At 40.7% G+C, this 22475-nt stretch overlaps 2 protein-coding genes across 5 annotated transcripts in view; one reads left to right on the top strand and one right to left on the bottom strand.

Moving 5' to 3' along the window:
- The window catches only part of kdm4c (lysine (K)-specific demethylase 4C), a 34232-nt gene extending 30956 nt beyond the window's left edge, over positions 1–3276 (bottom strand). For all 4 annotated transcript variants that reach the window (XM_023419132.2, XM_023419134.2, XM_023419135.2 and 1 more), the window contains exons 1-3: positions 3118–3276; positions 1004–1170; positions 437–612 (exon numbers count right to left, since the gene is read on the bottom strand). In XM_023419132.2, coding sequence (XP_023274900.1) covers positions 437–612; positions 1004–1147 — 320 coding nt within the window. In that variant the 5' untranslated portion in view covers positions 1148–1170; positions 3118–3276. The remainder of the gene's footprint in view (positions 1–436; positions 613–1003; positions 1171–3117) is intronic.
- Positions 3277–4915: 1639 nt separating this feature from the next.
- Positions 4916–22084, top strand: ecpas (Ecm29 proteasome adaptor and scaffold). The gene is made up of 49 exons (XM_023419163.2): positions 4916–4967; positions 5779–5909; positions 6251–6367; positions 6649–6767; positions 6949–7098; positions 7226–7403; positions 7731–7870; positions 8063–8141; positions 8242–8361; positions 8478–8563; positions 8682–8757; positions 8853–8902; positions 9033–9099; positions 9224–9346; positions 9457–9560; positions 9783–9906; positions 10015–10095; positions 10229–10445; positions 10797–10888; positions 11083–11217; positions 11303–11441; positions 11681–11853; positions 12058–12159; positions 12392–12515; positions 13316–13461; positions 13880–13934; positions 14091–14205; positions 14328–14396; positions 14506–14623; positions 14714–14881; positions 15005–15084; positions 15489–15594; positions 15765–15812; positions 15931–16049; positions 16549–16699; positions 16831–16896; positions 17077–17166; positions 17303–17369; positions 17458–17549; positions 17645–17711; positions 17833–18030; positions 18260–18471; positions 18789–18832; positions 18943–19135; positions 19268–19418; positions 20017–20122; positions 20284–20372; positions 20463–20534; positions 21137–22084. The coding sequence occupies exons 1-49, from the start codon at positions 4946–4948 to the stop codon at positions 21274–21276; spliced, it is 5511 nt and encodes a 1836-aa protein (XP_023274931.1). The 5' UTR covers positions 4916–4945; the 3' UTR covers positions 21277–22084.
- Positions 22085–22475: the final 391 nt, after the last annotated feature.

The following is a 22475-nucleotide window of genomic DNA, read 5'->3' as shown; positions in this document are numbered from 1 at the left end:
GACTAAGCAATTTGACTGTCTTATCCGTACACAATAACACAAGGACTTTTCATCTGATGGCAGTGACATGTTCATTGACACAGATATTTACTTTTGAGAGATGAACTAAGGATTTTGAGCAAGAGACTGGCTTTTGCAGGTAATCCATGGTGTTTTGCTATTTGTACGAATTGTTTTGAGAAATTCACTTACTGTTTCGCAAATTTCGAGGATGATTCGAGAAATGTACCAAAGCGATTGAGAAAAACTGTAACTGTGTGGCATGTATTGGAATATACAATCTGTCATGTAGCCTTTGGACAAAAAGTTAGATTCTTATTTTGGCAGCACAACATTAGCCACTGAATGTGCTTGAATGCAATTTAAGTGTTTGCCCCCCCCCTAAAATAATCAATCAGACAGTAAATACAGTTTAAAAGTCTTCTATATTACTCACATGTCACTGTTAGCTAGTCGCCTGAACTCCTGCACACTAAGAGGCTTTTTCTGGATGTTGTACTGAGTGAAGAGCCCTGACTGGCCTGCCACCATCTGCTGAATGGGAGCATCGATCATCAGATCATCTATGTCGTCATAGGTACGACGGGGCTTCCAGCCTTTCGGAGGAATCACCTGGGGAACAAACAGAGGAGCAAAGGCTTGTTGTTGGAAATATGCCAGGGACATAGTTATCTAGCATGAATACATCACCCTAAACAGCATTTCATCATTATGAATCCACAGTGGTTAACCCACTACTTGTAATAGGTCAGCTAGTTTATTATTCATATATATATCAATCAGACTATGTGTCTCAATGTCTTTCTCTGCTTCTCTTTATTTCTGTCTTTCTTCCGGCTGACTAAAGCTGCCTTCCGTCCAAAATTACAATAGTCATTAAGCTGTGGGTTTAAAAAGGAGGAACTTTTGACACACCAAGTAGACATAAAGTCTATCACACGGTTCTCAAATTTCACACAGAGATAAGCACTTTATCCAAGTTGTGATTGAAAATATTACCTACCTTAGCCAGGCCTGCGCGGTGTGCACCCTGAGACTCCATATAAACCAGGTACTGATTGAAGTCCCTGAACTCCTCCATGGTGGGCCTGAAGGTCATAATCTTGCAGGTGGGGTTTGCAGGGGTGTACACCTCTGCTCCCGCCATCCTGCCGCCTCACCAGATCTAATCTGGAAAATAAATAAAAAACATCAACTTATTTTATTTTATAGTAGACTTTTAATGTTTACACACACTGGATTAGGTATTCATATATTGATTACTTTGTTAACTATGGTGGGCATGTACATAAATGATTATTTTATTAGTGGTGATGCAGTCTTTTCTGAAAGATTGTCTATGGGCACGATTGACCGAAAAATTTAAAAATGTTAAACATAAGCAGAGAATGGGCAAACGAGAGAATCTGTCTATTTTTAAAGGGTAAAAGGTGTCATCTATTCAGAGCATACTGAATAATATATACTCTATACTGTAAATGAACAGATACAAACATATCCGGTTACTGTTATTAGATTACCTATTGTTCTCTTCTTTTAATTTTGCTACATTGTTTAATTATTTTTTGTTGATTGGAGTCACCCATTTTTGATGGTTGCCAATTATTTTTGGCTGTTGAGTGCATTAATAACAGAAAATAGTCAAGTTAAACACAAAAACATTTGAAAACATTATGCCTGTACCAATATCACGCATTGGCACAATTCAAGCATTTTCTTACTACTTCTAATCAGCTGTTTCACTTCAGATGTTGTTGCAGTGATGCATTGAATCATGCCATTACAAATTCAAACTAGTTTAAGTGTTGCTTAATTTATAACGTAATGTCTTTTGTTTAGGTTCTCTTTCTCTAATACTTTGATGCAAATTTTATATTGACCATTTCAAAATCTGTGCCACTAGACGTAATTTATAGGTGTAAACTGGACCATGAGGCAGCTGGGTTGTGTGTTGCCGACAAGTTCACCACTAGATGGAAGTAGAGATCCAACAGATGTCGATTTGATCCATTGATGTCAACAACCCTTTTCAGATTTTTGTCCCATCCACCCATCCCACTCCCAACTCCGACTTTACTGAGCATCCAGACAAAGGATCACATTGCCCCGAGTGAGGCCATTGCGTTTTCAACCTTACATTTCTTCATACCGCTACTTCAGTGCAAACAACATTACAATGGCGTGCGACCCGATTATGTAACAGGCAATTGCAGGCTGAAACAAGTTTTTGCAAAATATCATCCACAGTGTTTGGATACAATGTGTTCACAGCCTTACTGTTTGTTCAGATATTAAAAGAATGGTTTTCAAAACGTGGATAACCTTAATCAAGCATATTTGGCCTATTTGTTAAAAATAAAACGCACCTGCCATTATTGCCCTGGGATAATTACATTTCGGTTGAGTTACAATTTCGCTTTTATAACTGCATGAGTGTCTGTAGCTTGGCTGATCTTTGTTGTCTGCCAAACCAGCTAACTAGCCAACTAGCCAACTAGCCTACGTTTTGTTATGATGCCAAGTAATGGCTGAACAAATAGCACAGCATGCTAGCTCGGCTGACGAGCTAACTTATAAATACATGGTAGACTTATTGGTTAGATTACTCTTTGGCTTGGACTGGAAATGTGTCCACGGGACCAGATTCAACAGAATTGGGGAACAGCAGTTAGGAAAGGGAAACAGTAGCTAACTATTAAGCTAACCTAGCTACCACATTAGCTAACTTCTTAATATACGAGTCAACGGGGTTTAAATGTCCCTTGCAAGGTGGCTGCAGACAGGCCCGTAGCTACCTCGCTATGTGACTTTGTGTGGTACAAATGATTTAGTCTGCTATTTACATAATGTGTATCTTATTTTGTCGGTATTGCATAAGTTTAGCAACATAAACCAACAATGACAAGGCACACGGTCCAAGATGCCCATTGGCATGAGCTTGTGCCAACTTATCTTAGGCTGGCAACGCTAAGGGTTAGCTGTTGATAGCTTGGCTAATTCTGCACAAGAGTCACGAAATACACTGCGCTTTCTAATGCACTGGGACGGAGCTGGCTACCATGCACAGTTTTCGCCGGTATATCACGTGTTGTTTCTAAGAAATACATAGCATTTTACCTTAATTTAAAGAGACGGAGTGGAGTTGTTGTTTATCCCCTTCCTTGGTGGTCCAGCTGATTCACATGACAGCTGCTCTGACTGCTACCGCTGCTTCGTGCCGTGAAAAACGGATGTGTTTTCAGTCCGCCTCCACTCCAGCTCCGCTGTGTGTCAGCCTGCTGAAAGGCACGACCGCGGTGGACCGAGCTGTGGTGGACTTATCCATCCACTGTGAGATCTGCGAATCTGCAGCAGTCATGAACTGGAAAGCAGCCGGAGGCACCTGCATCTCCACCATGAAACTGTTTTATTTCACATTGCACATTAGAGCTGCAATGATTTTATCAATTAGTCCATCAACAAATAAAAAACAAATTATAAAGCTCGACCAAATCAACAACTATTTTGATAATCGGATAATCGTTTAAGTAATTGAACACAAATAAAAAACTTATGTTCTCAGATGTGAGACTTTGCTGCTTTTCTTGGTCTTGAATTATATTAAATTGGATATTTTTAGACAAGACATTTATTCTCTGGGGCAATGTGATGGGCATATGTCATTCATATGTTATCAGCGAACATTCTCTAAAATGTCTCAGTGTTCTAGGAACGTTTGCTAAAGGTTATTTTTGTGGAACCTTAAGAGAACCTTTAGGGAACGTTACCTAAAGGTTCTACAATAACGTTCTGCGAACATTCCTGAACCACATATTTTACCTAAAATGAACAAAAACTTTCCTGAATTACCTCAGGGGAAACCGAAAATTATTAGCTGCGATATCTCACTGTTTCCTTTTGTTTTATAGATAAAGCAATGGATCGATTAATCGAAAAATTTATCAGCAGATTAATTGAGAAATTATTGTTTATTGCAGCCCTATTGCACATACATTTCAGGTGTATTATGTTTTTGTGTTAATGGTTGTTTTGTCTTACATTTTTGTCGGTTTTATTATCTAGTATTGAAGAAAACTTATTACAGTTTAATTTCGTTTTGTTTGTTTTTTGAAGTTGAATTGACAAACATATTCAATATTGACCCTCAGGGCTACATTTTGGAGTTCATTATGCCTTTTATAAGATAAAAAAAAATGTAGCCATAGCTTAATTGCTTTTTAAAGCACCATGAATATTGACTGACAAAAAATAAAATAAAATATCCACAATACCATCCAGTTCAATTACCTGGATAGAAATTACTAAAAGGATACACCTCCACCCTCAGGGAAAAATCCAGAATCTATTACAATTTCATTTAAAAATGTTAACTTCTGGATATATGGTGTTTCCTGCATCACTGAAAGACCATTCTCATGTATGTCTGTATGTGCAATGCAGGCTGCAAGTTTCACATCATACATGTGTGATGACTCGACCAAGACTGGCTTTGTCACTTTGTTTTCAACCCCCAAAATATGAAGATTTCCTGTTTTTAAAATTTGGACTCTGAGGAACTCATTATTTTTGCATATACAATTAGAATTACATTACGAAGTGTACACAATGAATATAATTAAGCATAATAGGCAATGTAATATACTCACAATATGAAAAATATTCGTTAATATAATATTGATATACAACAGGACAGCAGAGCACAAGAATGATATGGCATAACGGATTGCATGGTGTATCATTGTAGTGATTTAGCATATATTACATTCATATACATACCTTTAAGCGTGTATAATTAGGTCCAGTAATGCAAAACGTATATAATGCACGACTTATGTTTTGACTTCTGTACGTCATGCATGTATGGGTGATGAAACTGAGGAGTGGCCCTGCTGACTGCAGTGACACTCTCTGAACTGCGAGGGTCGCTAGATGACTTTCTGCAAACATGGCTGCCCAGGATGAACTCAGTAAGTTTCTCTCTGCGTTATTGCTGATTAATATCTCCTAAAATGTCGTGTTTGTGGTTGTCAGAGCTATATAAAAGGACGAGCAGGATTTATTCTAAAGATCAGGGTGTTTCTTGAAGCAACGATAAAGCTTCCATCAGTTAAAAACTGGGGCAGGAGCGATAGATCGCTGCTCAGCTATGTTAGCTAGCCAGAATGCTAACGTCAGGAGGCCCTTTGCCCAGTCATGGTCAAAATGAAACTATCACGTAGGCTATTAATATATCTTCATTGATCAAACTTTTTGGGTGTAAATTTCCAGTTTGGATGTTTAGGACATTTAGGATTAATTGCACAGGATGTCACTGGTAGTAAAGAGCCAGGGGAATGACGAGAAACGGTAAAATGCGTGGATAGTCTGTCAGTTGATGTAGCTAGGTGGTTTGTGAGCCATGCCAAGAGAAAGAGGGCAGGGCTGGGTGATGGTCACACAGACACAGCAGCTGACAGGACGAGCTTATCAGCCAAACTGTAGCAACATGCATGAGGGGCTGTCTGTTTATAGTTCACTGTTTTAAGTATATATATAAATATATATATCACTCCCTCCGCATGGAAGCTGAAGGTCGCACAGCCTGGTTTTGCATTTGGTTGCATACACACAATGGGTTGTTCTTCCATATTTGAATGGAAAGCTATTGTCAAATGAATTATGGCAGAGGTATTATTTCAAACTGACCATATGTGTAGTGTGTTTTCTTGGATAATGGCTGAAGCTACCCAGAAAATGAAACATGAGGGTTAATCAAAGTGTTAATGTGTTTTCTGACAGATCAACTGGAACGTGTGTTCCTTCGCCTGGGCCATGCAGAAACAGACGAACAGCTACAAGATATTATCTCCAAGTTCCTACCCCCTGTGCTCCTCAAACTATCCAGCGTTCAGGAGGGTGTGCGGAAGAAAGTAAGAAGGGTGTTGCCCATCTCTGTGCCTGAACATAGTATCAGTGACTCTTGAGTTCGTGCTTTATAGCTACATCTCTTAATAGTATGAATAAATCACGGCCTTTGCCATCAGACCCTCCACCTCAAATATTAGTTTCTCTCTCTAATAAAAATGTAGATAAATGCATAGACCTTGCAATGTATAGTATCTGCATTCACGTCCTCTGACGTCACTACACTTCCTGATAGAAAGATGTTTGTTAGGAGCTTGGATCTTTCTCTTTTGCCAGTGAGTGTTGATTTATACACCTGCTGCATGTAACTAAACCACCAAATTACTCTTTTTGCCTCCTCATCCAGGTAATGGAGTTGTTGGTCCATCTGAACAAGAGGATAAAGAGCCGACCTAAGATTCAGCTGCCAGTAGAAACTTTGCTGGTGCAGTACCAAGACCCTTCAGCCGCCTCCTTTGTTACGGTATGACTCTTGTTTTACTGTGTAGGTCTTATGGAGGAGGATGTGTAATATACATTGATAATGAGGTCAATTCTTTGCTTTGCTTGCTATTCTTAATATGGTAACATCATTATGTTGTTGTAGAATTTGTAGAGATATGAGATGCCTATTGAGAGTATACTGCAAAATGAAACTGAACATTTTGAGATTCAATCTAATGTGGCCTATGTCAGTGATACTAGATTGATTTGGCTCTTTTTGTAACTTGAAATTGGTAATTGTTAAATTTGAATATTTTGCAGAATTTCACCATCATCTACATCAAAATGGGCTACCCACGCCTGGAGGTGGGAAAACAGTGTGAGTTGGCCCCCACCCTCCTCACTGCCATGGAAGGCAAGCCACAGCCACATCAGGACAGGTGAGGGGACACACACTTACGTACCTTATGATGCACAAGGATGTTTACTATTATCACTGAGATGGATTAAAAGAAGTGTGTTTTTCAGATACACTTGAGTTTTTGCTTAATTGACACAGACCTTATTGTTTTCTTTTTTTTAATCGGATTATGCTTTTCTATCCTTTCCCTCTTATCTTAGCCTGATGCACCTGCTGATCCCTACTCTTTACCATATGAAGTATCCTGCAGATACCTCCAAGAATGCTTTTCCGTTTAACTTAACTGAGCGGCCAAAGACAGTCCAGCTGCTGCTGGAGTTCATGTTGGATGTTTTACTGATGCCTTACGGGTGAGGTCCTGCTGTGTGGTTTGTGTACTGTATGACTGTCCAGTGAAACATGTGCACCAGTTGTTCTCTTAGAAGCATTTTACATTTGAACAAGAATGTTCACCTGTTCTCTCTTTGGCTCCTCTAGGTTTGTGCTGAATGAATCCCCGACTCGCCCTGCTCCCTCCTCCTCCCAGGGAAGTTCTGCCGATGGGACAGTGGCTGTGGGTGGCCAGGGTCTTCCCCAGCCTCCCCCAGGGATGAGTGTTTATGCTGCCAAGAGGGTTATTGGGGAAGCCCAGTGGAGCGCTGAGCAACTAGAGCAGGTGCAATGACTGAAGCTGGAGGATGAGTAGTGGCGACAGTTTTGTCAGTTTGTGTGTGCTCGCTGGATGAAGGATGAAGCTTGACTCTCCCAAAAGTTGGAGCCTCACTCAGTTTTCAAAATCTGTAAAATTGAAAAACCGAGCTCAATCCAGAAATTGTCTATCAGTTAACAGCCGGCAAATATATTTTCAAGTTTGTGTCAGAGCGCTTTTATTTGAAGGGCTGTGTAATGATTTGAATGAATTTATGGATGGTGATAGACACAGTGTTGTGTTTTTCTTGTGTATCAGCTGATGAGTGGTTCATTGCGCGTTTGGTTTCAACAGTGTAAGCTGGGCATAGTGAAATTCATCGAGGCAAAGCAAGTCCCAGAGGTGGAGACAGTGGTTCACCTGGTGGTGGCGTCCAGCGACACTCGACATAGTGTTGCTACTGCAGCTGATCTGGAGCTGAAGAGTAAACAGAGGTAGGTGAATTTCCTTACATAGCCAAATAGTATGTGCTTCACCAATACAACGAAATACAAAATTATTAGGTAATAATAATTACCTAATATGTTGTGTGTTGTGCAACAAATACATGAGATAAAAATCAAAAGACTCCAAATGTCTTTGTGTCTTGGGCAGCAATCCGATGCATTTGTTTTCTTATTTTCCAGCATAATCGATTGGAACAATCCTCTAATTATCAACAAGATGTACAAGGTGTATCTGGGGGATGTTCCTCTTAAAACAAAGGTTTGTAAACTTAACATTTAGTTTTCAAATTTAACCTGTGAATTTTTTTAAATATTAAATGTATAATATTGTTGTGTGTACTGACCCCTATGTGCATTAGGGTGGCAATGTGAAGCAAGAGCTGAAGCACGAACCTGTAAGCACAAGAGTCAAACTGAAGATCCTCCCTCATCTGCTACGGTCACGCCTAGCTGCAGAGTGCTTTCCAGCTAATATCCAGGTATGACGTTTGTCAATTCTGCAGACACATGCTTCATTAAGTATGACTAAATCATTTTCAAGGACATGCATCAGAGTATGGTACAATCATTCTCATTGGTTCCCTGTCCTCCATAGGTTGTGTATGACGGTCTGTTTGGAGCCAACACCAACAACAAACTGCTGTCTCTCACGCTGCAGTTTGTCCATCACATCTGCATGGTGTAAGAAAAGTGCACTTGTTCCTTTGTCTAGATACATCCAGGATGTGTTTCCTTCAATGACAAAGTATGTGTGTTTGCATTTTGAAAAATAAATGTTGTTTCTCTCACTATTGTTCAGGTGCCCCGACACTAACAAGCCTTTGGGGCTAATGCTGCTGAATGGTCTGACCAAGCTCATCAATGAGTACAAGGAGGTAAAACTATAAATAACAACATGCATTTTTATCTGCACATTGATACAGTTTAGTTTGATTTATACCTACTTAACACTTAACATTTGTTCTTGCAGGATCCTAAGTTACTATGTGTTGCCTACTCTGCTGTTGGAAAGCTTTCAAGGTATAATAATATATATGTGTGTGTGTGTGTGTGTGTGTGTGTGTGTGTGTGTGTGTGAATTCCATTATCATTGCCTGCTTGATGTGGAATTTTAGAAATAAAAATTTACTTTTTATGTCCTCTGTTCTAGCCGCATGCCACAGTTGTTCACAAAGGACATTGCACTGGTACAGCAGTTTTTTGAGTCCATGTGCAAGGTAGGTGAACGATCTCTCAACAGAAAATCAACAAACAAAGTCTATTACATAATCCTTTCTTAGCCTGTTCTCAGGAGAGAACAGTGTACTGATATTTCCAAAAATTCTGTGTCATCTACTTCAGGAGGAGCCTGATGTTCGTCTTGCCATTCAGGAAGCTTTGTCTATGATGGTTGGAGCTTATGCTAACCTCCAGGGGGCATTGCTGAACCTGATGGAGGCCCTGGTTGCTGCATACATTGGAAAGGTGAGTGCAGCTAGGCAAAATAGATACCCCCAAAAAAACCATTAATGTTCATTAGTTAAAAAACTTGGGATGAGGCAAATGTAACACTCCTGATTATTCTTTCTGGGCAGCCGGAGGTGCAAGTTCGCCAGGTGGCCATGAAGTTTGCCAGCACAGTGTTTGCTCCTGATCACGTGCCATCAAGATACCTGCTGCTGCTGGCTGCTGGAGACCCGTAAGTCCCAAAACCCAGAAGTCCTGTACATAATAGTAAAGACAGTGTATTCCTGTTGCACTATCAGCCTTTTAGTGAGCCTTGAAAATACTTATTACATCATAAATACAATAAACATATACAAATAAGATGGGACATAGGTAAAACTAAAATTAAGGTGTCAATGGTTTACTTTTTTGAGTGGCGCAGGAGATAAAATGAGCTGGTTTTCTGTGTTTTTAGGAGAGAGGAGGTGGCTGGGGAGGCCCAGAGGGTGCTGAGGGCTTTTCCTACCAAGAGCTCGGAGAAGGAGGGACCAAAGCCAATGCCATCCTTTCCTGACATGGTGGCCTATGTCCAGGAGAAGGTGAGCCTTTTTGCATATTTTCCATTCTCTTTTTCATTCAGGTTTCCAAAAGATAATAGAAATAAAGAAATAACACATCTTTTATGTTTTTCACTATGTCACTGTCAGGCGGCTCAGAGGATCAAGACTCCAGCGAAGTATATTGTTGGAACCTCCACTATTCCATTCAACCCCTCTGCATTTGGGGAGGTAAATATTAATTGGTGATTAGCCTGTGACATCCATGACTTTGCATATTCAATATGTATCTGTCCAAAAGTAAAGAGTTGTAGACACTGAAGACACCCGCCTTAGGGTCCACCTAATTTTCCTGTTTCCCCAGATTGTGCTCTACCTGAGGATGTGTTTAGCCCACAGTGCCGGGGCCACGCCCATGTCTACGCGATTGGCAGACATGCAGGATGATGCCCCAGCCATCGGCCGCTATGTCCATGCACTGCTGTCCTCTGAGCCTCAGCCTTCAGTGCCGAAGGGCTCTGAGGCAAATCCTATTCATGTCTACATGGATCTGCTGCAGCAGCTGCTGTCTGCTGTAGGAGGTGAGAGAAATGAACCTGCTCTTCTAGAGAAAATGGCTCCACAGTCAGTACGGGCTTAGAATAATGATTTTACTTTTTTTAAATCAGTATTGTATTGTGAGTATGATAAACTCCAAACACAAATGTTGATTGGCTTCTCAGGTCATACCTGTCTAGTTAAGAATGCCAATAGATTCTGGTGAAAAGAGAAGGTGTAATATCTGAGACTATAACTGTAAATAAACTGTATGCACAACAAGACATGGCTCTGTTACAAGTGGTGTTCATTTACCACTCAGTTTGAGCATTTATATTGATATTTTTTTATTTTGAATTTGTATTAATTCCACCTCATAAATAATCTCTCAACAGGAATCCCAGTTATGTACTGTCTACTGGAGGTGGTGTCTGTCTGCCCAGAGAAACTGGCTCCTAGATTTGTTGATAAAATTGACTGGATTAAAGTGAGTATTTCCTTTATTTATGTGTTTATTTAGATCTGGGAGTGGATTAATGCACTAATTCATTAGTGAAACAGATATGGCCGCTGCTTAACAGTTAGTCATATCCCTCAGCTATATTGTAAAACCATGAACATAATTCACATCTCACAATTGACAATGCATTCAGCTGTAATAACAGATGTTTTCTTCTCCAGAGTCTGATGAACACAAATAAGGAGGACATGAGGGAGCTCGCAGCCCAGCTGTACGCTGTAGTGGTTTCTACCATGACTGGCAACGAGCTGCAGACAGCCGTGCAGAACCTGATCAAAATCACCAAAGACAACCACGTATGAGAAACACTGCATAGTTTGTATATATAGAGTTGTTGAATTTTACAGTGTGCAAATGTTTACTGGTTTTGTTGAACCACAGAGTCCTGAGACTCAGCATGGTGCCATCTTGGCTCTCGGCTATATGGTGGGAAGGTACACGAGCAAGAAGAAAGCTGTCACCTCAACCATCTCCTCAAAAGAAAATGATGAACTTGTTGGCATGGCTACCAAGACAGTTGGTATGTAATTATTTTGCCACAATTTCCTGCAATGTAGGCTTTATTTATTGACAATAATAGTACAATAAATTAATGCTAAATGTTAAATCTTCCTAGATTGTGATGAGGAAATTTTTCCTGTAACGAAACATTTTTTATTTTATTTGCCAATATAAATCTTTTGTGTTAGTCAAATTAAAGTAAGACAAATTACTTCTGTCTGTTGGTTCAACCACTCAAGTGTTTATGTTTCCACCCAGGTTCCTTCCTGGACAGCAGTAGTGCACTACTGGCTGTAGCAGCCTGTACAGCTCTGGGAGAAATTGGACGAAATGGCACCCTGCTGATCCCTGCAGAGGGTGAGGGCATTACCAAACTCTCCACTGTGGAAAACCTGCTGGCACGCATCCCCTCGGGCAAAGAGAGCACAAAGGTAACCAGGGACTGCACAAAAGCAGGTGGCTGCTGTGATATATGGTTCAGTGATGACAAGTTCATCAGCAGTGCACAGTGTGTCTATATTACATTAGTAATAAATGTATTACTGATACATCCGATCTTCAGCTAAATGATTTGGTGACTTGTATCTTGTTTATTCTCTTGTTTGTGTCTGTCATGTTCATGTTTTGTGGTCCAGATGAAGGAGCGATCAATCCAGACCTTGGGTCACCTACCAGTGGGAGATGGAGACTTCCCTCATCAGAAGAAGCTGCTCCAGGGGCTCATGGACTCTGTAGAGGTGAGAAAAGGCTTAATGACTGACAGTAGCATAAACATAAGCAGTTCAGGGCTTCTACAAGACAATGTAAAAACAGATTTATTTGGGATCATATTGGGCAAAATTCGACTTTTTTTGCCAGCACAAAAAATATAACATTGTCTGCATTCATCTCTGCTTGAGCCTGCTATGAAGCTGTCAGTTAGCTCATCAATGACCACATCTTTCATGTTTTCTGCTTTTTTCTCTGAAGGCCAAACAGGTGGAGCTGCAGTTCACGGTTGGAGAGGCTATCACCAGCGCTGCAATAGGCACTAGCTCTGGAGCTGCCAGAGACCCATGGACCTGTACTGAGGAGCAGTACAGCCCACCACACAGTGAGTACTTTCAGTCATAGCTGGACTTTAATTTGTACTTTCAAGAGCTGTTTGTACAAATTTGTACAATGTGGACTAAAACGGGCCTGCGTTATAATGGCGCAGTCAAGTCATATGGGAATTTCTGACAACGACATGAAAACAAACTGGCTGCAGAGGCACAACTGGCAGCAAAATAAATCCAGTATTAACACTAATACAATTGATTTAGCTCATTTTATAGGAATTGTACACTGTATATATCTGATTTCACTTTGTTACAAACTGTTAAAAATGTGAAACACAACAAAATAATCTAATTTAGGCTGTTTATCTGGTGTGACTGCAAGGTTAGCAATAGTGCTAACTACCTTGGAATAATGCACAAGCCCTCCTAAATCGGAATAAGAGGTCTATTACAGTTCTTTCCATTTTGCCGCCTTTGCATGAATGCAGTTACACTAACGTCGGCAGGATGGGAAGAACGGATTAGTTCATTTCTCAAGCTATGCTCAGGCATATATGATTGGGTTATCAAATATGTGTTGAAGCAGAATATCCACATTGCATTTTTTCAAGTGATCAGATTTGTCATACTGGCTCTTGCTTTATGACAGTGCTATACTTTCTGACTCAGTCTCTGCCTAGCAGTTCTACATTGCTCGTAATCAGATATTGGATAGATAAAAAGATTCATTTGCCTATTCATTTACATCCAATAATACATGTTTATGTACATGTTAAATGCTCCCTCAACAAAACTAAAAACTAAAAAGTTTGGTCCTTTAACTACATTTCCGCTTTCTTCTTTTCCCCCTTAGATGTTAAAAACAATGATGTGGTTCCTTGGGTCCTCAACTCCATCCTGTCCAGGTACATACCCAGCCAGAATCCCCATGTCCGGCAGGCAGCCTGCATCTGGCTGCTCTCCCTGGTCAAGAAACTCAGCCAACACAAGGAAATCATGGTGGGTGTATTATACAACCATAAACCTCTGAATCTCAAAACAAACTGTTCAGCCCTGCTAAACAGAGAGTGGCGACTTAAACAGTAACTGTATTTGCCGGTAGAATTAGTCTGATAAAGAAAAGTTTTAGCTTTTTGAATTTTGATACTTTCCCTGGTTTTTCTGGTGTGAGATTTATAGGCCTTTTCATACATCTCCTCTAACTTTCCCCTCTGGAGTCTCTGCTTCAGGGCTACCTTCTATTTCATATTGCAAAATTTTTGCAAAGAATTAACTACTTCTGTGTATGTACAGTTTATTGGTGGATGCAGGATTTGAAAACGATCCATACACAAACTTATGACTGAGCAGGCTTTATGTGTATATGTCAAATCACTTTTTGTCATTCCCTTACTTTGGCCTTCCTTTACTCCTACAGTCCCATTTAAAGGAGATTCAAGTGGCATTCATCTCTGTTCTCTCAGACCCTGATGGTAAGAGGAAAGCACTCTCTCACCACACTGCTCTGCTCATTACTCACATCAGTGTTTTTCAAATGTACCTGAGCATCATTACAAAACAAACATCATCCCTTACTGTCTGTCCCACTGAATTCTTCCATCCATCCCTCTTTTTCTTCTTTCATCTAGAGCTGAGTCAGGATGTAGCGTCTAAAGGACTTGGTTTGGTCTATGAGATGGGAGGAGAGGCTGACCAGCACGAACTGGTGTCCACCCTGGTGGAAACACTCATGACTGGCAAAAGGTGAGTGGATAGTTGAGTAAAGGAGGAAGTAATGGAACAAGAGAGATTCTCAAGATGCTGTAATATGGGGAGAGTATTTCCAGTGTGTGAAGATAATATAAAATGCTTCTTTATGTTTGTAGAGTGAAACACGCTGTTTCACAAGATACAGAGGTGTTCCAAGGAGAAGGTTTGGGGAAAACACCTGATGGGTAAGTCGTAGGTCACTTTTTTTTTGCCCAAATTTAATGACAATGTGTTTTCTGTGGGTTTGGTGTGCGGAAATTAAACTTTTTCTCCTGTTTTGACGGTTCTTGGCAGCCACGGCCTGTCCACATACAAGGAGCTCTGCTCACTGGCCAGTGACCTGAACCAACCAGATCTTGTTTACAAGTTCATGAACCTGGCCAATCACCATGCCATGTGGAACTCCCGCAAGGTATCATACCCATTCTGTTTCTCATGCAGTACATGTGTGCTTTTTCCCCCCCCCCCCCCCCCTCCTAACCTCTCCTCTTGCCCCTTTCAGGGAGCAGCTTTTGGGTTTCACATGATCGCTGCAAAGGCCGGGGAGCAGCTGGCTCCATTCCTGCCCAGGCTTGTGCCTCGTCTGTACCGCTACCAGTTTGACCCCAACCTGAGCATTCGCCAGGCCATGACCAGCATCTGGGATGCCTTGGTCACTGATAAGACCCTGGTAGGAGTTGATAATAGTAGAACATAAACAAAAATACACACTTATACATGTACAAGTGAGTGTATGTAAAGGACTGCCATCCTCAGAAGTGACTATATGTTTGATTGTTTTAATGCGTCTCAGGTGGATAAGTATCTGAAGGAGATCCTGCAGGATGTCATTTCCAACTTGACCAGTAACACCTGGAGAGTTCGCGAGTCCAGGTAGAGTAACGGCACATATTGTATTAAGAATCTGACTGCTGTTCTATTCTCATCTGTTTATTTGGCCTGACCATTGACTGTGTGTGTGGGGCTACAGTAAATGCCCTGAGAATTTCCTTTTTCTCTCCTTGGATTTTATTTGACCTATTTTTTTTTTTCTCTTATATCTTTCCTATAATCTCTGGCCTCAGGGACACTTTAATGGTCCTGTAATTATAGTGATTATGCAGACTATTATGTGACTGTTGCAGTTATGGTAACCATTGGGGCAATTGTAATTATGGTAATGTAGCTGTTTAGCTTGTACTGACGCAACTTGTTCTGAATAAGGGAGTCAGCATGAGGCCTGTGCTGTAATACAATAGTCCAAAGAAGTGTATTTTGATGAATGCTTTTCCTACCAGCTGCCTGGCCCTGAATGACCTGATTCGTGGCCGCCAAGCTGATGACCTCATTGATCATCTTGCAGAAATGTGGGAGACACTGTTCAGAGTCCTTGATGACATCAAGGTGAGCAGGAAATCAGAATCAGTGTTGCTTTAATCCGCCAAGCACAAGTGATGACTAGGTTCATCGCTTCTGACGCATTGCAGGACACTTTAGGACTGACGCATGGGATGATGAAAACATCATCAAGCATAGATTGAGTTTTGATCACTCCTCATTTCATTTCATTTCAGGAATCTGTGAGGAAGGCTGCAGACCTAACACTGAAAACACTCAGTAAGGTGAGTATGTTTGTCACGGGACTGGCCTGTGTGTGTGTATATGTTTGTATTTGTTTGTGTGTAAACACGTGAATATCCAGGTGCCCGTCCCTCAACATTCTCTTTCTGTCGTGTCCAGGTGTGTACTCGTATGTGTGAGTCTACAGGCTCAGCAGCCCAGAGAACTGTGGCGGTGCTGTTGCCTACTCTGCTGGAAAAAGGCATCGTTAGCAATGTCGCAGAGGTCCGCTCGCTCAGGTAATGTCTCCCACCTCTGATGTGGTCTTGGTTTTGTTGTGTTACATTGCTCTGAAATCATGTATGTCAAGGCAACGTGTGTTCTTTATCTGTCAGTCAAATACAGAGTAGAAAATGTTTTAGTAGTGTGGGGTAGGTGGCAAACTGACTTTGGATGTTTTTTTCGAGCATAACTCAGTCCACGTTGAAAGTTTACAAGTCAACCGCAGTGAAAAATTCAACCACATGCTTCGCAATTTACAGAATACCTACATATGATCCTGCCTAGATAAATTTGTAAACAGGCAGAGTCTTTATTCTGTTGGAGATTTTATTCATCTGTTGTTTTGAGTCATTGAACCCCTTGTTCATCAAAATCACCAAGGCAACAAGAGATCAATTTGTGGTTGTAGTTTTCTAACATGTTTGTCTTTGCGGTACCACAATACCAGGTTGTGATTTTTATGCCACATCATTGTTTACTTTCTTCTCTCTTAACCACCCTGTTTTTCCCCACCAGTATCCAGACCCTGGTGAAGATTAGTAAGACAGCTGGTGCCAGACTAAAGCCTCATGCTTCCCGACTCATCCCGGCCCTGCTGGAGGCCCTCAGCACCCTGGAGCCCCAGGTCCTCAACTACCTCAGCCTCCGAGCCACAGAGCAGGAGAAGGTAACCTCAGCCGTCTACTGCATCTTCACCCAAGTCTGGTAACCAAAGCCTGTACATTTTCTCACAGATTAGAGTCAACATTTTCATGAATTATGTGAATTTTTTTTTTTTTTTTTTTTTTGTAATTCCAGAGTGCCATGGATGCTGCCAGACTAAGTGCTGCCAAGTCCTCCCCAATGATGGAGACCGTTAACATGGTAAAAAAGAAAAAGAAAAAAAGTCATGATTATTGTTGACTCTTAGTTTTTTGCACTTTTAAACACAGTTTGTAGGTGTCCCGGCAAAGAGTTTGATGTTTCTAATTTAAAGCCTGACAAGTCATACAGAAGAATGAGGATTGTTTTGTAAGGATCAGTCCTGTGTGTCTTTGTGCTCAGTGTCTGCAGCACCTCGACGTTTCTGTGCTGGGAGAGCTGGTTCCTAGGCTGTGTGAGCTGCTTAAAAGTGGAGTGGGTTTAGGCACCAAGGTAAAACACACTACTCTAGTTAATAGTTCATATGTTGATGCTTTGATTGCCCACTTATTTGCATCTTCCTGTCAACCTCTTCCACATCCATCCACCTATTTAAGTCAGCCTGCTAATGTTTGCATCTTCTTCATAGGGTGGCTGTGCCAGTGTAATTGTTTCACTCACAGTGCAGTGTCCCCAGGACCTCACCCCATATTCAGGTACAGAACAAGTTTTCACCTGCTCGTCTAATGTGTTTGGTGTTTGGTGCAAGGGAACTAATGACGGGGAAATTTTTGGTGTTTCCAGGTAAACTGATGAGTGCCCTGCTGAATGGTATCCATGATAGAAGCACTGTAGTACAGAAAGCGTTTGCCTTTGCTCTGGGGCACCTAGTCAGGGTAAGTTTGATAAGCAAACTTATGACATTAATTACACCTTAGGTTGTTGTTAGTGATACAGTAAGCATTGTTTGTTATACATGTCAACCCCTCAGACAGCAAAAGACAGCAGTGTGGAAAAACTACTACTGAAGCTCAACACCTGGTACTTGGAGAAAGAGGGTGAGACAGTAGTAAATGTGTTTTTCTTCACTTGGAAAATCAGAATGTAACTCATTTCTGCATTCAACTAAACTTCGGTTTTTACTCTCTGTGGTTCGTCATCTGTCTCTTTTACTCCCAGAGCCGGTGTATAAGTCATCATGTGTGTTGACCGTGCATGCCATCAGCCACTACAGTCCTGATGTGCTGAAGGGCCATGCAGGAGTGGCACTGCCGCTGGCATTCCTGGGCATGCATCAAGCGCCAGGTCCTGATGAGGAGAAAGGAGAGAGCCATGATGCCACGCTGTGGGCTGAGGTGTGGCAGGAGAACGTCCCAGGTTAGAAATACTCATACAATACAAATTGGAAAAATAAAGATCCACAAAACACTACAGAAAAAAAACTTTTTTCAGAAGTAATGAATGACAAAATACTTAAAATATTCTACAATGGTGGATATATGGTATTTTGGAGCATAGACTATCCATTAAAAACACAGTCCAATCAGAACATCTGGATTTTGTCATTACGATAACGGTTATTCTTTCAACTTTTCGTTGATTCCAGGAAGCTTTGGAGGCATCAGACTCTACATGACGGAGCTGATCGCTATCACACAGAAAGCTCTGCAGTCCCAGTCCTGGAAGATGAAGGCTCAGGGTGCAGCTGCCATGGCAACCGTTGCAAAGGAACAGACAGGCTCATTAGTGGCACCACACCTTGGCTTGGTGCTAACAGCTTTAATGCAGGGACTATCCGGACGCACCTGGGCGGGCAAGGTAACAACTGCCAGTACAAGATCAGAGTGTAAAAAATAAGAAGGAAATAGTTACGGTTTAAGGAGATTTTTTTTTTTTTATCCCTCTGTGCCGACGAGTGAACGCAATATCTTAGTCATGCCTTGAGGGAATTTCCTCAGATTTGACATAAACATTCACTTGGACTCAGGGATAAACTGATTTAGAATTTGGTGTTCAAAGGTCACGGTGACATCATAATATTCTGTAAAACCAGCCTGCAACTTGGCTGGTTTGCAGGGGCTTACGACCATGAAGTGGTAATTCTTTTTTTTTTTTTTGGCTTTCTTTTTTTCCAGGAGGAGCTGTTGAAAGCCATTGGATCGGTAGTGAGCAAATGCAGGTGAGACTTCTTCCAGAACTTTTACAATTAATGCCAGTTTTATAGGAAGGAAAATTTTCATTTCCTGTCTTTTCTACTTTATTGCTTCAATCCTTTTCTGTTGCTTTCAGTGCTGAGCTGCAGAAGCCTTGTGCAGGTCAGCCCACCATCTCTGAGGTGCTGGACGTTGTGTTGAAAGAATGCCGTAAGGAGAGCCTGGTGTATAAAATGGCCGCTTTGCGCTGTGCTGGAGACGTGCTCCACAGCAGCCAGGAGGACCGTTTCAACGACATGACGGAGATCCTTTTCCCGCTGATCAAAAAGGTTTAACATCTACTCATTTGATATTGGCTGTTTGTTTTTTATAGTGCCATATTTGGGAAAAAAAAAAAAAACATTACTGAGTTTTAAGAAGCCTTATGACTGTGCTTAATTTATCTTCCTTATACCCAACAGAGCTGCCCAGAGAGTGGTGGTGCATCCCCGAGGTCACTGGATGATGATGATGATGATATAGATGTGAAGGAGAAAGAGTTGCAGACTGAAGCTCTTCTTTGTGCTTTTGAGACTCTTGGAAAGACTTGGCCCAGGAACCCACAGACTCAGGGTAAAATTTAGTACAAGTTCGGACAAAATTTAGTAAAATTATTTGACCCTAAACCACACTCTCAAAGCTGTACACTTGGTTTTACATAATGTATATTGTGGATTCTGAAAAATATCAGTGCTGGATATGAAGTAACTTTTCTACAACATAATACAGTCCTTTTTATTTTCAAACATATTCCAAAACACTTTCAATTTGTTAAACTTTCTCTTCTGTTTCATTTATTACATTTTAAGATGTGTGTTTATGGAGTATAATAATCACTAGAATTATCTAAAAGAAAACTTGGTCCTTTGTTTGTTATTAATCAGTTGATCTATTGAGTGTCATCTGATGAGCATATTAAGTGTTGACAGGGGGATACGTTTTTAAATCTGCTTATATCATGTTGCCAAAAATATTTCTCAACTTGACTGCAGCTCTTTTAAAATCTTAATTCTTAGAGACTCAGCTACATTCCCAGGGGCTTAACTTCAGTGGCAGAGCTGCCGTAGTGTTACTTTTGGTAATATAAGCTAAAAAAGGTGGGTGGACTGTTGGAAACCTGAGATGTGACTCTCACAAAATGATGTCCCGCGAACTGTGTGTGTGTCTGTAGCTCGTTTCCAGGTGGAGGTATGCGGTCTAATGTGTGAAAAGCTCAAGCGAAGCACTTGGAAAGTACAGCTTGCTGTTCTACAGTCTATGAAGGCTTACTTCCAGGGGTGAGGACCAACAAAGAATCCCTTACTAACCATTTTTCCAATTATTTGTTCTTTTAAATCAACCCTTAAATTATTTAAGATGATTGATTTGTGCTTACATTTTTACATTTAAGCTTCTTTGTCAACATATGTCAGCTGTCAGCATTTTTTCTTTCCTGTAGGTTATTGCTGCTAGAGAAAGGCCGTGAGGACTCCAATGCACTGTCACAGATCCTCACAGAGACGTGTGCTGCTCTCACCTACCCATTAGGTACTTGCCTCACAATTTCAATTTATTTTGAATAATACTCTAATATGTATGCATTTCATCACTGTGTTTATTCATTGATTTGTTTTCCAGAAAACAAAAGTTACTCATCTGTGAGAACAGAGGCCCTGTCAGTTGTGGATCTGATTGTAAAGAGAACTGGAGGTGAGTTTTTTTTATTTATTTTTTTTGCTACTAAGCCTGTCTGAAAGTGTTTTGTTCTTCACTTTAGTTTGAAAGTGTGCAACTGAAAGAAGGGAGCCTATTATATTCATACTGTTTCAGGTAGTTTTATGATAACATGTTCTCTGCCAATTTTTTAATTAGCCATGCTTTTAGCATGAGGAATGGAAATGTTGGGCTGTTGGTCAGTTAGTCCCAAGCTTTGGGCTGGGCTTAAAAAATTCCCCAAATGTATGTATTGCCATGAAGTTGTGTCAGGTTAGATGTTCAGTTTGTCCAGTACTTTGTCTTAAATAATGAGATTCTCATCAACTTCAGCTGGACTTTGTGTTCAATGCTTATTTGCAAACGTTAGTATGCTAACACACGAAACTAAGATGGAGAACGTGGAGGCGTTTTAAAATCTGAAGACTGAATTCCAATAGAAAGCTGTCCTCTATCGTTTTAGTTCATATTTTATTTTATAGATTATATTTTCAGGATTACTGTCTTGTAATATACAAACATACATATGTATGCACGTCAGACATTATTGATCCAAGTGTTACTGATTCAATATTCTTGTGTGCATGTGATGTTGACAGAGAGTGAACAGTGGGACTGTGTGTCTGTGAAGAGCCGGGAGCAGCTGCAGCGCTCCCTGTCAACGCTGCAGTCTGACAGCAGACCTGACCTGAGGGATAAGGCGCAGGAGCTGCGTAGACATATCCAGAGTCAACCCTGAGCACGCACATGCACGCACGCGCACACAAACACACACACATACACACAGCTCACAGAGTCAGCCAAATACGTACAGATACAAACACAAAGTACAAAGCAAGAAACGAGAGCATCAACTTCTTTTAAACCTCTTTATGAGTAAAACAAAACATACACTAGCACACTCCTCTGTCTGACCTCTTTGCTACAGCAGTCTTCTCTCATGCAGATATTTACAAACCTCTCGATCATTACATTAAGTATCCATATTACCTGTGGGCTTTGAAGCTGGCTTGTGCAAAGAGAGTGCTCCACTCAAGCTGACTGACTGATTCACGTTTGTGGCTGACGAAGGTTGAAGAGACTACAATAACACAACTTGCCCTGAGTCTGAACTCTCAGTGACAATGGTGAAGGGCAATATCATTATTGTAATGTGTCAAGTTTTATTTGGTTCATTTAAATGGACAGTAAGATACTGATAATGAATGCTATATAAACCAATGTGTTGGGTTTGTGGACACTGTATACCTATAGCCCCAAAATGGGGACTTTTACTACTGTTGTGGGTTTGCCTACTCATTGAATATCAGAACAACAGCAGGTCGTACACAGGAGGATGACTAGTCAGATCACGTTCAAAGTTGGTACTTTGAGCATGTCCTGGAAATGGTATTTGGTTTCTTCTGTTTGCAAGGTGAATGAACACGACAAAAAGCCTATTTTGTGAAGTTTTGAGAATTAGTAAAAATCCTGCTGTTAACTTCAAAGTGATGCTATAGTTGTTTGAAATTGTCCCTGATGAAATAAAACTACCTTGGTAATTTGGACCAGTTTTTTTGTCTTCCTACAGTGTATGACGGTTACACATTTACAGTTTTAATACAAGCAACAGGTTCATATCAGATGTCAGTAAAACAACATATCGTTGTGAAAATCTCAAAGGCCAAAATTCATGTGAAAGTGTTTTGCAACGAATCAAACAGATATTGAAGCAGTTTAAATTCTATTGTGTCTAGGTAAATGCAACAGCCAATATAATGCTTATTCCTTGTAAAATTCAGTTACTGCAAGAATCAACTGAGAATTATCAATACTAGCTCTTTTTTTTTTTCAAGCATTGTGGTTCAACATTATACTATATGTATATATTTTGTATATTTAAACTAGTTAAAATCCACCAGGCATTAAATGCGAGTAGGTATTGCTTTAAATTTGGTT

Source organism: Seriola lalandi, unplaced genomic scaffold (genome assembly GCF_002814215.2).
Source record: "Seriola lalandi dorsalis isolate HSWRI2012SDOR001 ecotype SW California unplaced genomic scaffold, Sedor1 jcf7180002054591, whole genome shotgun sequence".
NCBI classification, from domain to species: Eukaryota; Metazoa; Chordata; class Actinopteri; order Carangiformes; family Carangidae; genus Seriola; species Seriola lalandi.
The sequence above is the reverse complement of the archived record's forward strand: the minus strand, read 5'-3'. Positions and strand labels throughout refer to the sequence as shown.